Below are 15,140 nucleotides of genomic sequence, written 5' to 3' on the forward strand. Positions count from 1 at the left end.
TGTAGAACAATAGTTTAATCGCAGAAACAATGTTGTTAAATAATAAAGATTTTAATATATACATGTAAATATTCATTGCACTGCATCGATCTCCTCTTTTAAAGTGATTGTGATTATGATTGATTGATTGATTTCCCCCTTTTTTTGCAGTAGACATTTTTTCTTAAACTTACATATAAAACTTGACTCATCATAGAGCTCCCCCCATGCTAAAATTTTTTTCATTTTTGTCAATTTATACAAAGAAAATCGACTTACCATGGATTTGCCCCTCCACTTAAAAAAAAAAATTAATGTTTAATTTTATTTTTAATTTACGCTTAAAAATATTTGCTTATCATGTTAAAAGAACATGGTGTTGCCCCCCCCCCCCCCCCCCCCCCCCGCATGTAATAAATGGAAGTGAAAATAAAGAAACCATTGAACTGCTAAAGAGCTGAAGGATTAGAATTTTCATGATTTATTTTTCTTTTTGCTTGCAAAGATTTTTTGGATGAGGCTGCCATCCACCCACCCACCCCCTTTAAAAAAAGGCGCTGCTACGTATATAACGTTACGTTTCAGGAAATTACCGTAATTATAGTGAATAAAATATTTGTGAGCATTCATCCAAATTAGTGCAATTTACAACTGTTTCCTGTATCTGAAGAAATGTCCTTATTCGTCAGCTGTTCTTTATCTTAGCCTTTGCAAGATTTGAAGAGGATTTTGGTCATTTCAGCAGATTTACAATAACTTCAATTAGAGTAATTTCCCCTTATCAGTGCTTATTGTGACGTCAAAAAGCATGATGTTCTTAAAATTACACATCTTATAAGCTTTTCAAAGGTTTTACTTTGATTCTCGGGAGAACGTGATGTTGGAACGTGAGGTTGGAAACCATTGGTACTATGAATTGTGGGTCAAAATTTACTGACTCCGAAAAAATATATCGGATCAATGTGTAAACGTTTGTGACGTCACACGATTATTTTTGATTGAAAGTGTACTGAGGTGAACTTTAGAGGTAACATTGACTGTATGTCGCTTACATCGTTATTGTTTTTACTGTCTAAATTTGTCTTGCTGATTCTCGTGAGAGTGTGAAGTGATGAAAATTGCCATGATTACAGGGAACTACTGGGACGATTAAAACGATGCATTACTGGTCCGATTTACTGACGCCAAAAAAATCCGTTGAATGAATGTGCAACTAGTCCGAATTTTCTATTCACACACGCCTTGCCGGTAGAGCTCGCTTCGCGCCGGCGCTGCGCGCCGGCGAGCTGCGCTCGCTATAAGGTTCATGCGCGGATCCAGAAAATTTTTCCAGGGGGGGTCCGAAGGATAATTGTGTTTGCCAAGGGGGGTCCGAGGCATATTTTTGCGATAATTTTACTATGTAAATTTAATAAATTTTCATTTTCCAGGGGGGGGGGGGTCGGGACCCCCCCCCCCCCCGACCCCCCCTCTAGATCCGCGCATGAGGTTTGAGCAAATGAATCTTTCGTGTATTTGCCTCAGCATCTCTGGATAAACAGTCGTCTATAGTGTACAATGTATATTAAAAAATTGTTTGAGCTAACAAGGCTATCAAATTATGGCATAAATAATCCTTCTTGTTTTCAACAATTTATATAGCGCTCGCTATAAGGTTCATGCGCGGATCCAGAAAATTTTTCCAGGGGGGGTCCGAAGGATAATTGTGTTTGCCAAGGGGGGTCCGAGGCATATTTTTGCGATAATTTTACTATGTAAATTTAATAAATTTTCATTTTCCAGGGGGGGGGGGGTCGGGACCCCCCCCCCCCCGACCCCCCCTCTAGATCCGCGCATGAGGTTTGAGCAAATGAATCTTTCGTGTATTTGCCTCAGCATCTCTGGATAAACAGTCGTCTATAGTGTACAATGTATATTAAAAAATTGTTTGAGCTAACAAGGCTATCAAATTATGGCATAAATAATCCTTCTTGTTTTCAACAATTTATGTACCAAACTTTAAGTTGATCGAGGTTTATTTTATTTAAAAGACAAATATTTAAAAAATATAGACTTGAACTTTAAGACAACAATATATTGTAACTATTAAATCAAGAAAATATCCTAGGTTCAATGCACAATAATGATATTGACAACAAAGAAAGACCCCATGCATTAAAATCGCTAGAATCTTCAATTTTCCCGATAAAAAATTGACTTGAAAAAACTCTACGCCCGGACAAAAATGTTTGAAGAAGGTGATATCAAGTAGAAAAAAACCTTTCAGTTCGAGGTATTCTGGTCCATGAAACTCGAAAACTAAGTAAAAACTACTGTTTTTTTCTTTATTTAACACTTCACCATTAGCCATACATTGAAATACTGGTGTCGCTATATATGCTTTCTTTTATTGGGTTATTTTCTTTCTACATGTATGTTTTTCATTCGTCGCTAAAAATAGATAAATATACAAGAAAGAAAGATTTTATAATGACACGAGACAATTTAATAAAAAAAATCTCTGGAATTTCAATAGAATTTAATCTATGTATCTTTATTTTTATATCATCTTCCGTAGCATCTTCGCTAGCTAAGGGTAATTTACGCTCCTTTGCAAGGATGAACAGATCAAAAACCCTTGGCTAGCAAAGATGCGCGAAATGATCAAAACCATATGCATGAGACTTCATTTTAACTTCCTTTAAAATCAGCTGATGGTCAATCACACAAGGAAGCAAAGTTTACATTTCAAGATTTTTTTTATTGATTAGAATTCAATATTGACAAAATAAAATCTGTTACCAAATAATGTTCACGAAAAAGCTGCACAATACACATCCCACAGTGAAATCATAGGGTAAGTCGTTTGTACATAAATTCCCCATAGATATATAGAGATCCACACAGCTATAAGATCCGCTCCTTAAGATATAAACAGCTAGATCCGCGCCCATTCACCAACGTCCTCGGCGACCGCCACGCCCCCTTCCTCTTCCTCCACGTCTCCATCCGCCTCCTCTGCCACGCCCCCTCCAATCATCCCAATCGTCCCAGCGGTCAAACCTTCCACGCCATCTACCGCCACGCCCCCTACCCCTGCCGCCTCTCCAGTCGTCTCTCCAATCGTCTCTCCATCCGCCCCCACGGTCATTGAACAGTTGGTGCCCTATGAGTCCCCCGCCGATGAGCCCCAAGGGATGTCCGCCAGTCAACTGAATTAGGGGAGAAAATATTTTACAAACACACAAATCGATAAGAGGAGCGTAGTAATGAACGTTGTTTTAAAGTGCATTAAATATATAGAATGTTCACAATGGTTCATAATATAAGACAGATGTCTGTTTTAACCCCCGCCCTCTTTAAGTCCTTTAAAAAAGATTAAGATCATACGTATCATAGATTAGTGAATCTTAGCAAGTCTTATTTCCCCCCTAGTTTGATTAATTTTGATGATAATGATATTAATTGATCTATTATTTAATTATTGTTTTCGCTTATCGATCAAATGAATGACTATATTTTTAAAAACAATTTCCATTACGTACAATGTCTGGCCATTTGATTGATGAATCGCTCCGGTAAAAATGATGAAATACTTCATAAATTTGAAGTTATAAAAGACATATTTTTTTTCTATCAATAGTTTGGGTTCATGCTATTTTTTTTTTTTTGTTTTGCTTCTTTTTTTTTTTTTTTTTTTTTTTTTGCTGTTGGTATTTGTTTGCTTAAAATATAAATTAAACCGTTTAATATGCTTGGTCCAAATATGTTTTATCTGATATATTCATGATCATGTATATGTATTATTATAATTGATTGCAAGAAAATACTTCATTTGTTTGTTACTTTGTTTCATTTTTGCTTGTCTGTTTGTTTGTTTTCTCACCTGGTGTCCAAGAGCTCCGCCTAGCAAAGCTCCCAACACTCTCTGTGACGTCACGGGATCTATGGCCAGCAGACAGAAAAACACACAAAATAGTGGCTTTGCCCTCATTTTGAGCTATAAAAAAAAGAGTAAAATATCGAAAAAAAATTAAAACTCTGTTCTAATTAAGAAATCCTCCACTAAGTGTTGTTAACAGGGTGAAGTTAAACGTTCATCGACAATTTAATTCGTTATATACAAGTACATCCATATTTGCATAACTCATACATAAGCCGAATTGCAACTGGGGAAAAAAAATGTCGGCTTAACAGATTTTTTTTCTGAGATACTTTTATAAAAAGCGAGTGAAAAAAAAACACGTATGAGTTTGAATTGATATCTCTTTTTTTTTTTATTCTTCCACATGTTATTCCATTGATCACTACAAAATTACAACAAAAGTTGTCAAGGAAAAAATATTTCTATGTCAGGACCGGGACAAGACAAGACTAATTTAATTTTTAAAAAGTGGATTATTGAATTTGTTATATATACACATGTACACATACAAACACCTTGCCGTTTTAATGTCAATATATAATTTTATATAGTTATCTCTAGAAAGCAATTGTAAATCAGAAAATACTTTATACATGCATTAGTAGAACCATAATGATGACAGTCCCCGAAACGTTCTACTTTCCCATTTTTTCTGGCGCTCACCTTGCACTCACCGTTTATTCAGCGTTCACTTATCGTTCAGTCATATGCTATTATATTTAGGCTGATTACAAAATTGAAATGTAGTCTTTAATTGTTATTTTTTTCCTGATTACCGGCGAAACACAATCTAAGAATGACTCCCGATGCACTCCGAAAAAATCTTTCATCTTGCGTTCACATATCGTTCACAGTGCATTAACCATTCACTTTGCACTCGAGTTTGCGCTCTGCGTTTGCTCATCTTTCATAAGCGCTCACCAAAATTTAGTTCAGCGTGCGCCCACCGTTCACTGACAAGTGGGAAAGTAGAACGTTTCAGGAACTGTAGGATACAACAAAAGTTGCCTAAAAAAAATATGACTATATATGCCGGGACTGGGATAATACAACGACTAACCTTTTTTTAAAGTTGATAATTTTATATAGACACATGTACACGTGCAAACACCACGCCCTTTTAAGGTCAATACATGTATCTATATAGTTATTCTCTAGAAATCAAATGCAGTCAGAAAAACACTTTATACATGTACTAGTAGAACAATATAATGATCTGATACACACATGTAGATCTAATTATTTTTAAACATACACTCGGCCTAATACGATTAAAAAAAAAGTACTTTTGAGCTTTTGAACCAATGAATATACAAATGAAAATCATACTGTATGTTTAAAACTATATTGTAAATTCATACATGTTCTGTATTTGTGAGTATAGATCATTTAACCGTGTTGTCCATAAGATCTATTGTATACTTACTTTTTGTCTTTCAGGGGGAGGGACACAGCTCAAATACTAAGGATAAGGGACCGTGCGAGGGCCTTATATATACACACAGACGTCTGTCCAATCATATTTGTACCAGGGGTGACAATAGAAGTTAAGAACATTTGGAAAGAATGTCTGATGACGTTTCCGTAGAAGATGACAAATCGATACAATGACAAGTAAAAAGTATAGAGGTGCATTAATTAGAGTTTGATATATGGGACTCTCTCAGCAATTTCTGTCAAAATATTCATCACTGTGCGCTAAATAATATAGATATGAAAGCTATTGAGTGTATACATATTTTTGGTGTGTTTTTATTTAATGCATGCTTTGAGATTTATCTATAAGAAAGTGCGTCTTTGAATTTTTAGTTATGGATCTCAGAGTATAATGTGATTGCAGATTAATATCAATTATCATTTTTGGCTAACCACAGCTACATCATGTAGCGTCCTTTTCAACATATAGGGAAAGAGGATCTAGAGACATAGGCGTCGGAAGCAAATTGAAAGTGGGGGGGCTAGACTAATCCTCAGAAATATTGAGAAAAAAGTAATTCCCAAAATCATGGAAATCCTAATCCGTGGGGGGGGGGGGGGGGGGGGGGGGGGGGGGGGGGGGGGGAGTATACCTATACTTCCAAAAAAATTACTTACCCAAGTTTTCTTTTTCCAAAATCATGAAATTCCTAATCCGTGGGGTGGGGGGGGGGGGTAGTATGCTTCTGAATCTAACTTCTCAATCTTTCAAGGTAAATTTAGGAACAATAATCTTTCCTGCGAGAAAAAGTGGGGGGGGGGGGGGGGAGGCTGAAACCTCTATCATGCTATGTTTCTAATGGTAGGTATAACTTTGCAAAAAAAGTGGGGGGGCTAAGCCCCCCCCCCCTAGCCCCCCGGTTCCGACGCCTATGAGAGAGGATAAATTGCAATAAAGAGACTGAAAATGAATTAATAGAGAGAGAGAGAGAGAGAGAGAGAGAGAGAGAGAGAGAGAGAATGAGAGAGAGAGAGAGAGAGAGAGAGAGAGATCTATTGTAATGTTATTGTCAATATTGTATGGCACTAAATTTTGTATATATATGACGTTGGCCTTGTATGTCGGAGAGGATTATACAGGCAATGCCTGCTATCCCATCCGCTTATGTGATATATTGCATGATGAAATATTGTTTAAATTAAATGAGAGAGAGAGAGAGAGAGAGAGAGAGAGAGAGAGAGAGTTACACATATACATGAAAAAAAACCCAACAAAGTTTAAATGTAGTGGACAGTGATCTCTGAATTTAAATGAAACACACTTGTGCCTTAATATCATATATGTATGTTTAAAAACAATATACTTTTCATCCTTCTTTTTACCCTATCAGCTCTTTTCATGAAACATATTTAACTACATGGGGTTTTTATTATCGATGTGCATTTTTTCAGAAATCGCAAATTTCCTCATAATTGTAATAAAAAATCTGAAAAAAAATAAACAGCAGTCAAATCGGTGCTTTTTGAATTTCCGCTTAATCATTCATTCAATAAATGACTGTATTATATAAATTTCAGTATTCCTTGTAATAACCGGGAATGTACATACATTAAAATATTTACCAACTCCATATATCACTAAATAATCAATTACCATTCTCCGATGTATATCTAATTTACAAACTACTAAAATTAGGAAATACATTTTTGAACGGAAATAAGTGCAAGTCAAGATAAGCAAAAATATTGATTAACGAGACAAATTCCAAATCAATAAAGAAGAGGAAAAAACGAATATTTTTTTTTTATTTTGAGGCGGAAATAACAAGTGCAAGTAATTTAGTAGGTAATAGTTCAAGTCAAGTAAACAGATCCACACGAACCTCTGACCTCATCAATCATTGACCCAAATATCAGTTTGTGTCACCAGATGGAGGCCCTGTCACTATAGGGGAGATGTCTCTGTCCTTGTGTCCCTGTGGTACACCTAACAATTTACATAACATTAGAATAAAGAGGCTTATTTAAAAGAGAAACAAATGCGCGATATTTTCAAAGGCTTTCAGTGCTATAGCTTGCTGTACGGACGTGCATTTGGGCATGCATTTGATTTGGTAACGCCAAGGTGAGATTCAATGAGGGACCCCCCCCCCTCTCCCTCCCACCACCACCATCACCCCCACCCTAAACCATAACCTTTTGAATTTACAAAAATTCTAATACTTGAAAATCAAACTGTGTACTTGGCGTTCAAATATTTGTAATAAAATGAAAGACAAGAAAATAATATATCGCTCAGACTTCAACGCATTTCCAAATTGAAATAAATACGGACTTATTAATTTTTCATGTGTACGGTACTGATCGATATCAAAATTGTGTGTGCCTGGTTGATTTATCACATCAATTCATACTTTTTTTTTTTTACAAAGTGAATTGGATATTCTAGACTTTTTATTAATCTTTTGTATATCAACGGTTTTGTTTGGTTTTTTGTTTTGTTTTGTTTTTTGTTTTTTTTGTGTTTGTCATTTAATTTATCAATTTTGTAGGAAAAAAATACCGAAAGGAGATATTTCTTCTAGATACAACTCATTAAAAAAAAAAGAACTTAATTGTGGATTCAGACAGGATCAAAGTCAATTATATATATATATATATATATATATATATATATATATATATATATATATTGGTCACATGTAGAAATCATATAGATCTGTATTTTTAATTGGATATTATTTGGCTGGATAACCACATTTTATTCTTTGGTACATATTGTCCTTTCTGACATATATTATTTTCCAAATGATAAAATATCTGCAATATGACTACTTGCTACTGCAGATTTTATTTGAAAAATAATATATGTCAGAAAGGACAATATACATGCATATAATCCAATGGCATTTATAAGTCTCAGCACAATTTTCCTTTACGTGTATTAATCTTCTTATATAGAAGAATAGCCTCTCTCTCTCTCTCTCTCTCTCTCTCTCTCTCTCTCTCTCTCTCTCTCTCTCTCTCTCTCTCTCTCTCTCTCTCTCTCTCTCTCTCTCTCTCTCTCTCAAAAGGGGGGCTCAGTTTAACGGGAGCGATATATTAAACATTCCGGAACTGTATAGTCTGTACCTATTGATTTTAACTTTTCCGTAGCGTCACTTGTCTCCTGCATCATACTACGATGATTGATTGCCCAGAGACTGGAAACGGGAGAGGAGAGGGAAGAGTAAGTGAGATGCCCGGGGCGTAATCTACCGTAAATCTCGATTTAATTTACTCACGCCGAGTCAGAACGATTTTCTGATAAGAATCTGTCTAGCTTTTGAAGAACAGCCGTCTACTTCGATAGTTTGCACGATCTTGAAATATAGGCTCTAACAATTCTTTCCCTCTTCTTCAAAACGATGCATTTTATGCACCGGTCAGATCACGAGTTTGTGTAAATGGGGTTTCCTTTATGTTTAGTTTCGTTTTAGATATATTTTGGTGTTATCTTGAAATTTTTGTTGTTGGGTGTTCATCTGCATCCTCTTTTGCTGACAGCTTTGTGATTCCACAGATAGGGATTTCCCGCGCTTCTTGCGGCATTGCGGGAAATCATCATCAGTTCCGGTTAGAAACCCCCCACATCAACCCCCCCCCAATGTTGTAATTGTTGAATTGATGTTTCATCCTTCATTTTTCTGCTTAATAATTGATTTCCTTTTGTTCCTGAGGTCAACGATATTAGCATGATTAGGGAACAATTATCTGGATTATCTGTCTGTTTTCCAAAAATTGAAAGAAAGGAGTTTTGGACCCCCCCCCCCCCAATGGTGTAGTTTATTTCTTGATAAATCATAATTAGTTTTGTATTGGTGTCATGCTGTCATTAGAATGTCAAATGGAATTTTTTCTACCCATTGAGACTGGTACCAATATCCATTCAGTTGGGGAAATAGCATCAAAATGAAACAATATGGGGGTTTTCTAGCAGTTTATTATCAAATTTTTTCACCATATTCAACAATTTTCTGGCTTTAATTTTTCAAAAATGATTTATATTTGCTGTACTATGAGACATGAGTAATGATACAAAATATGGAATTAGAACAAATTAATTTTAATTAACTATAAAGTTTATCTATTCAATACATGTACAGTCAAACTTTGTTATCGCGAACAAGATGGGAATGGTTAAAAACTGTTTATAGAGGGTAAAATACTTAAACAATAAGTGGTTGGGACTTACAAATCACTTAGACATATCCATTGTCAAGATATCAGGGTTTTAGACATCAAAGTTAAACTGTATAATTTATATACAACTAGTAAGTTATTCACAATTTTGCCCAAAATGTTCATGATTTTTTTGGATTTCAGTGCTGCAGGTCCCATTGAAAACAAAAAACAAAAAAACAAACAAATGTCTGTCATTTATAATTCCCTTGATGATTTGTGTTCACAGATGGAGGTTCAGACGACCTCAAAAAGCTTCGGCAAGAAGAGAAGGGAGCGCTACTCCTGTAGTTTCTGCGGGAAGCTGTACCTGACCAAACAAGGGCTAGAACTCCACCGTCCCTCACACATGGGCATCAAACCGTTCATCTGTAGCTACTGCAACAAAGGCTTCTCCCAGAACGGAGTTCTCAAGGTGAGGCTGTCCAAAGTTAATCTACGTTAAACGTAACACACTCTCGTAGGTTTAGGAGAAATTGTGTTGTAGAAAAAAACAAATAAATTCTTATTTTAATTTGATCTTTTCCCAGTTTGATTGTTCTAACATACTGCAATATGTAGAAGTTTGAAATGTTTAGAGCTTATAATATTATATTATGGACTTTTTATACTGGATACTAAATTAGATTGTCAGAAAAAATCATTATCAAAGAGATAGCATACATGTATCTTGAATACACACTGTATTTGTATTAATGTGAATGGTTTAAATCATTTGTGTGAAAATATTGTTTGTTTTAATTTTATATTTGAAAAGTACAGTTCTAAATTCCTATTAACGAATCTTGTTTTTCCTAAAAGCATTTGTTTCAAGCCTAGTTACTCTATCATCTCAACAAATGGAAAAGCGTTAATGTTGAGAGCGGTTTCATAATCTGTCAATCAATCTATATCTGGTTGATTGAATAATCAGTGACAATTTCACCAAATATTAAAACAATCTTTATTTTTTTTACCAAAAGTTGTCTCTCTTCATATATTAACTAACAGAGCAGGCATGAATTAATAATACAACTATTATCAACTCACTGGACCTCTGAGAAAGCCATAAAATAAAAAAGGAAATTGTAATTATTTCTTTTGTTACCTGTTTAATTCAAAATCCATCAGTACTTTCCAATTTTTTTTGACACCTGTGTAATAGATGAATGTTTATTGGTACTTTAAATTATATTTTACACCTGTATTTTAGACCTGTCAAATATTTTATAAAATTTGGCACCTCTTTTGTTTTTCAGGTACACATGCGAACACACACGGGAGAAAAGCCTTACAGCTGTGACATGTGTGGCAAAGATTTCAGCTGCATGTTTTATCTCAAATCTCACGAGCGCACTCACACCAACTCGAAACCGTTCAAGTGTCAGCACTGTGGGAGACATTTTACTCAGCTCTCATCGCTACAAACTCACCTCAAGAAGAATTGTAAAGAGCTCTATATATGATCATTCTGTAGACATTTTGACTTCGATTAAGTTCCAACATAGTGCCATATAAATATATATCATCAACATTTTACACATGCTTGCAAATACGTATATGTGAGAACATTTCACAGTAGATGTTACATAGCTTTTTATATACATTAATTTTTGAAGTAGAAAAAAAAATACATATACATTGTAGTTGCATTATTTTGTTAGAAATTTAATTGCATGCACTATAAGCTTTAAGGATAGAGTATTCAGAATAATTTTTATAATGTTTGAAAATATAATGGAAAACAATGAATGAATATTTCACTGTATTTAAAATAATTGAAGTCTTCCAAATTTCGGCATATTTGTTGAAAGTTGAAAAAAAAAAGAGGAAATTGGAATGGACATTTTCCTAAATCTTAGAGAAATATTCTAGTCTCCTGGTCAGTTAGCGTATTAGAAATTGACAGTATATTTGAAGCTATGGTGGAGCCTTAGGTCTTTCTGTATATCAAGTTGTTTTAAAATGCTGTTTTGTGTTTTAACAGCTAGTTATAAAATCATTTTGGTTTTTATTTGATTATTTTTTTAGAGATTAAGTATATGTTGTAAATCAACTTTTATTAGCAACAGATTAATTTTGCAATTTACATGAGACTGATTTTTGCAATATAAATATAGGAACTGGGAAATGCAGACATTTGAAGACTGGTTTAACGGCGAAAAATTTTCCTGACCGTGAAGCTCTTGCAAACCTAGCAAAAATTTCTAACACTCCCCCCCCCCCCCCCCCCAAAAAAAGTTGATTTACATAATATATTTGACACTAAAAAAAAAATTGTATCATCCAATCAGACAAATGGGGATGATATTGAACCATTCTTATTATCGGTTGCTGTTGATGTTTTTGAAAGTGTTACTTGTCTTATAGATTTATGATAATGAGACTGTTATATGCTTTAAGTAACTTTATTGTATCACTTGAGTGGGTTTTTTTTCACTGCACTTTAATATGCAATTTAAAACTGATCAATAGTAGTTTGATAAGATAAATCAATATGAATTTGAAAATACATACCTGGTAATTATACCCATTCACTTACATCTGAATCTGAGTTTTAAAAAGGATTGTCCATATATATTATATTTATTTTAAGGGTCTTCCCCTTAACCCCCCCCCCCCCCTTGAAAAAAGTCAAAGGAAGCATAAAAGTAGAAGAATTATCATATTACCTTGCCGTCCAAAAATATGTAATATATTGGTCCTACATTATTCACTGAAAATCTTGCCCTGGAACTTTGTTCCTTTGTTCATTCCACTGAAAACAAAGAGGGCCCCTCAAATGTATATATAAAGGAGTTAGTATGTAAGATAAATATTTTTTATTTGTTTTCAAAAAAATATTGTTGAGCATTAAATTTAAGATGCCTAGTTACATGTACTTGATTTAATAACACTGGTATCCTGGAAAATCTATATGTTTCAAAATTGTCTAAGAGTCAAAGGCTGTCATTGGGATGAATACGGTCTTTAAGTTTGTTTATAAAATGTTGTTACTTTTATAATCAATTTTTGAGTATATGTTTCAACTCAATCTAGAATTGTTGATGGAAACTGGTTTGAAATGAAAAGTATTTGGTATATGTTTTGTTTTTGATTTTGTATGTGTATGTAACAGCTGTTTTATTTTAAGATTTCATCATTATCATTGTTGTCATCATTGTCATCATCTTCATCATCATCATCATCATGTCAACATTCTCCTCATCCTCATAACATGAACCATCAGGACCATCCTTACTTTCTCTTTAGATTAGTAATATGCATGTCACTAGTCATTAAGTATTATATGTTGAGAATAAAATTGCTTTATGATATTTATAATCAGGATTTTGTTTTTTAGCTCACCTGAGCCGAAGGCACATGTGAGTTTATCTGATCAAAAAGTGTCCATTGACTGTCGTCGTCTTTGTTGTCTTTGTAAACTTTTAACATTTTCATCTTCTTCTCCAGAACCACCAGGCAGATTTCAACCAAACTCTGCACAAAGCCTTACCGGGCAATTAGATTTAAGTTTGATCAAATGAAACGCCACTGACTCTTTTAAAGGAAATAATTTAAAATTTTTGGTATTTTTCAAAAATTTTCCTCCCAAAAACAATTTGTCCGAAAAATCTCAATTTTGTGTGGAAGCATCCTCAGGTAGTGTAAATTTAAGTTTGTTAAAATCTTAAAATCATGGTCCCCGGGAGTAGGGTGGGGCCACGATGGGGGGTCAAATTCTACTTACATGTAAGGATACATGTATATTGAGAAATTTTAGTTACAGAGTTCCGAAGACACACATTTCTTGGCTACAGTGAATTTTATAAAAAAAAAAAATTATCCCGTCCACCTTCATCCGCAAAGACCTCGGACAACCACTGCCCAAAGTGCTCGGAGAGCTACACGCATTTTAGAAAATAAGATCCCCCAGTATTAATTCTCATGAATACGGATACAGAATTACTTTCTCATCAGCTCAAAGTGATTGTGCAGAATGTAAAAGCTCTCAATATACTTACAGAGTGAAACAATGCATCGTACGGTGTCTGATTTTATCAGCGAATGCTTACAATGCAAAATACATAAACGGGTAAATCAGCGCACTCATGCAGTTACTCAAACAAAATCAATGTGCTGTATTTGCGTGATAGCCCATGGGGATCAATGTAATTTAACACTGTGCTGGTTATTCAAGCCAGTGTCAATAAAGGCAGATTTTTAAAAAATCATACACTCAGGTTATTAGCAGAAGACAGACAACTGCCATAAAAAGTATATATACGAGTTTTCAAAAGTGTATTAATCGAAAGGTAAGATTTACACCTTTCAAACGTATTGTTATGAGAAAAAATAGTATTTCATTATTTATATATTAAAGTATTTCAGTATTTAAGTTATCCTATAAACGGTGTTTTTTGTAAGATATTTAATTACCACAGAGGAATTTTAGATCCTACTTGACTTTGTTATAATTTTATTTAAATTTAAATTCCCCAGAAACTTTATAAGGGACACTATTCTATATATATATATATATATATATATATATATATATATATATATATATATATATATATCTTATTTTGAAATTTGCGGGAATCTAGATCTGATGAGGATATTTTTTTAACAACCTGGCTCCATAATTCCCGCCAGTGTAGGAGATTTTCCATAATCATCATGAACGAAAATTATTTTCTTTTTTAATTTTCTTGTAAAAAATATTCTCATCGATAAGCGAAGGTACATGATCAAATATTAACTTTCTTTCTATTATAAGGTAAATAATTGAATATCTAACATGTGACATTAGACAGGTGCTAAATGTCACTACCTTCAATAAATGGCGCAAAACCAAAGTGAAAATCTAAAAATGTTTGAATAGTATATAGATGTATAGTTATATAACAGAGAACCAAAGGAAACTAAGTCTTAGCGCAAAATGAGTAATGTCTGATACTGTATACAGGGAAATTTTCGACCACGTTTATTTTCGCCCCTTTCACCTTCGTTGTCCGTGGACGAATATAAGACTGGGCGAATTCCATTCTCGCAAACAGTATCTTTTTCAACACAACTGCATGTCGGCGAATTCAAAAGGGGACAAAACCGATTGCAAGCGAAAATAACACGGGGCGAAAATAACCCTGTATACAGTAATCTTTAAATCAATAATATATAAAAATTATTTAAATTAAGGTCTTAAAAACATGCAGTCAGAGACCGTTCAACCATAAAAATGTGTATCGCGGTGGCACTGGCATGTGTAGAGGACGACGCATGCGTACAGAGGTAAAATGGTGCGATTACAAAAGTGTTACATGGGGAAAAGTGTGTGTGTGTGTGTGTGTGTGTGTGTGTGTGTGTGTGCAGAAAATGAAAAGTACATAAGAAAAAAATGTGTTTTTTTTCTCTCTTTTATTAATATCAAGTTCATTCACATAATCATCATTATAACCATCTTATACAATTAATCGTTTTTTTTGGCATTTGCATTTCCAATAACATCATCATCATACATCACACATTTTGCGTCTACAAAAAATAACCAATATTGTGGTAAATATAATTACTAACACAAACAGTGATCTTCAGAAGAGTACTTTGCATACACAGATTACTCTTTAAAATAAATATGAGGTTTTTCTCTGACATTTTC

At 34.1% G+C, this 15,140-nt stretch overlaps 2 protein-coding genes across 2 annotated transcripts; one reads left to right on the forward strand and one right to left on the reverse strand.

The window, feature by feature from the left end:
- Positions 1 to 1,864: 1,864 nt before the first annotated feature.
- On the reverse strand, positions 1,865 to 4,336 carry LOC128173446 (rRNA 2'-O-methyltransferase fibrillarin-like). The gene is made up of 2 exons (XM_052839140.1): positions 3,845 to 4,336; positions 1,865 to 3,170 (listed from the first exon to the last, which is right to left on the reverse strand). The coding sequence occupies exons 1-2, from the start codon at positions 3,950 to 3,952 to the stop codon at positions 2,913 to 2,915; spliced, it is 366 nt and encodes a 121-aa protein (XP_052695100.1). The 5' UTR covers positions 3,953 to 4,336; the 3' UTR covers positions 1,865 to 2,912.
- A 4,098-nt stretch (positions 4,337 to 8,434) lies between these two features.
- Positions 8,435 to 11,723, forward strand: LOC128173443 (zinc finger protein 33B-like). Its single transcript, XM_052839138.1, has 3 exons — positions 8,435 to 8,528; positions 9,750 to 9,935; positions 10,759 to 11,723. The coding sequence occupies exons 1-3, from the start codon at positions 8,484 to 8,486 to the stop codon at positions 10,963 to 10,965; spliced, it is 438 nt and encodes a 145-aa protein (XP_052695098.1). The 5' UTR covers positions 8,435 to 8,483; the 3' UTR covers positions 10,966 to 11,723.
- The last annotated feature ends 3,417 nt before the right edge of the window (positions 11,724 to 15,140 follow it).

The sequence above is a fragment of the Crassostrea angulata genome, chromosome 2, assembly GCF_025612915.1.
Source record: "Crassostrea angulata isolate pt1a10 chromosome 2, ASM2561291v2, whole genome shotgun sequence".
Classification (NCBI taxonomy): Eukaryota; Metazoa; Mollusca; class Bivalvia; order Ostreida; family Ostreidae; genus Magallana; species Magallana angulata.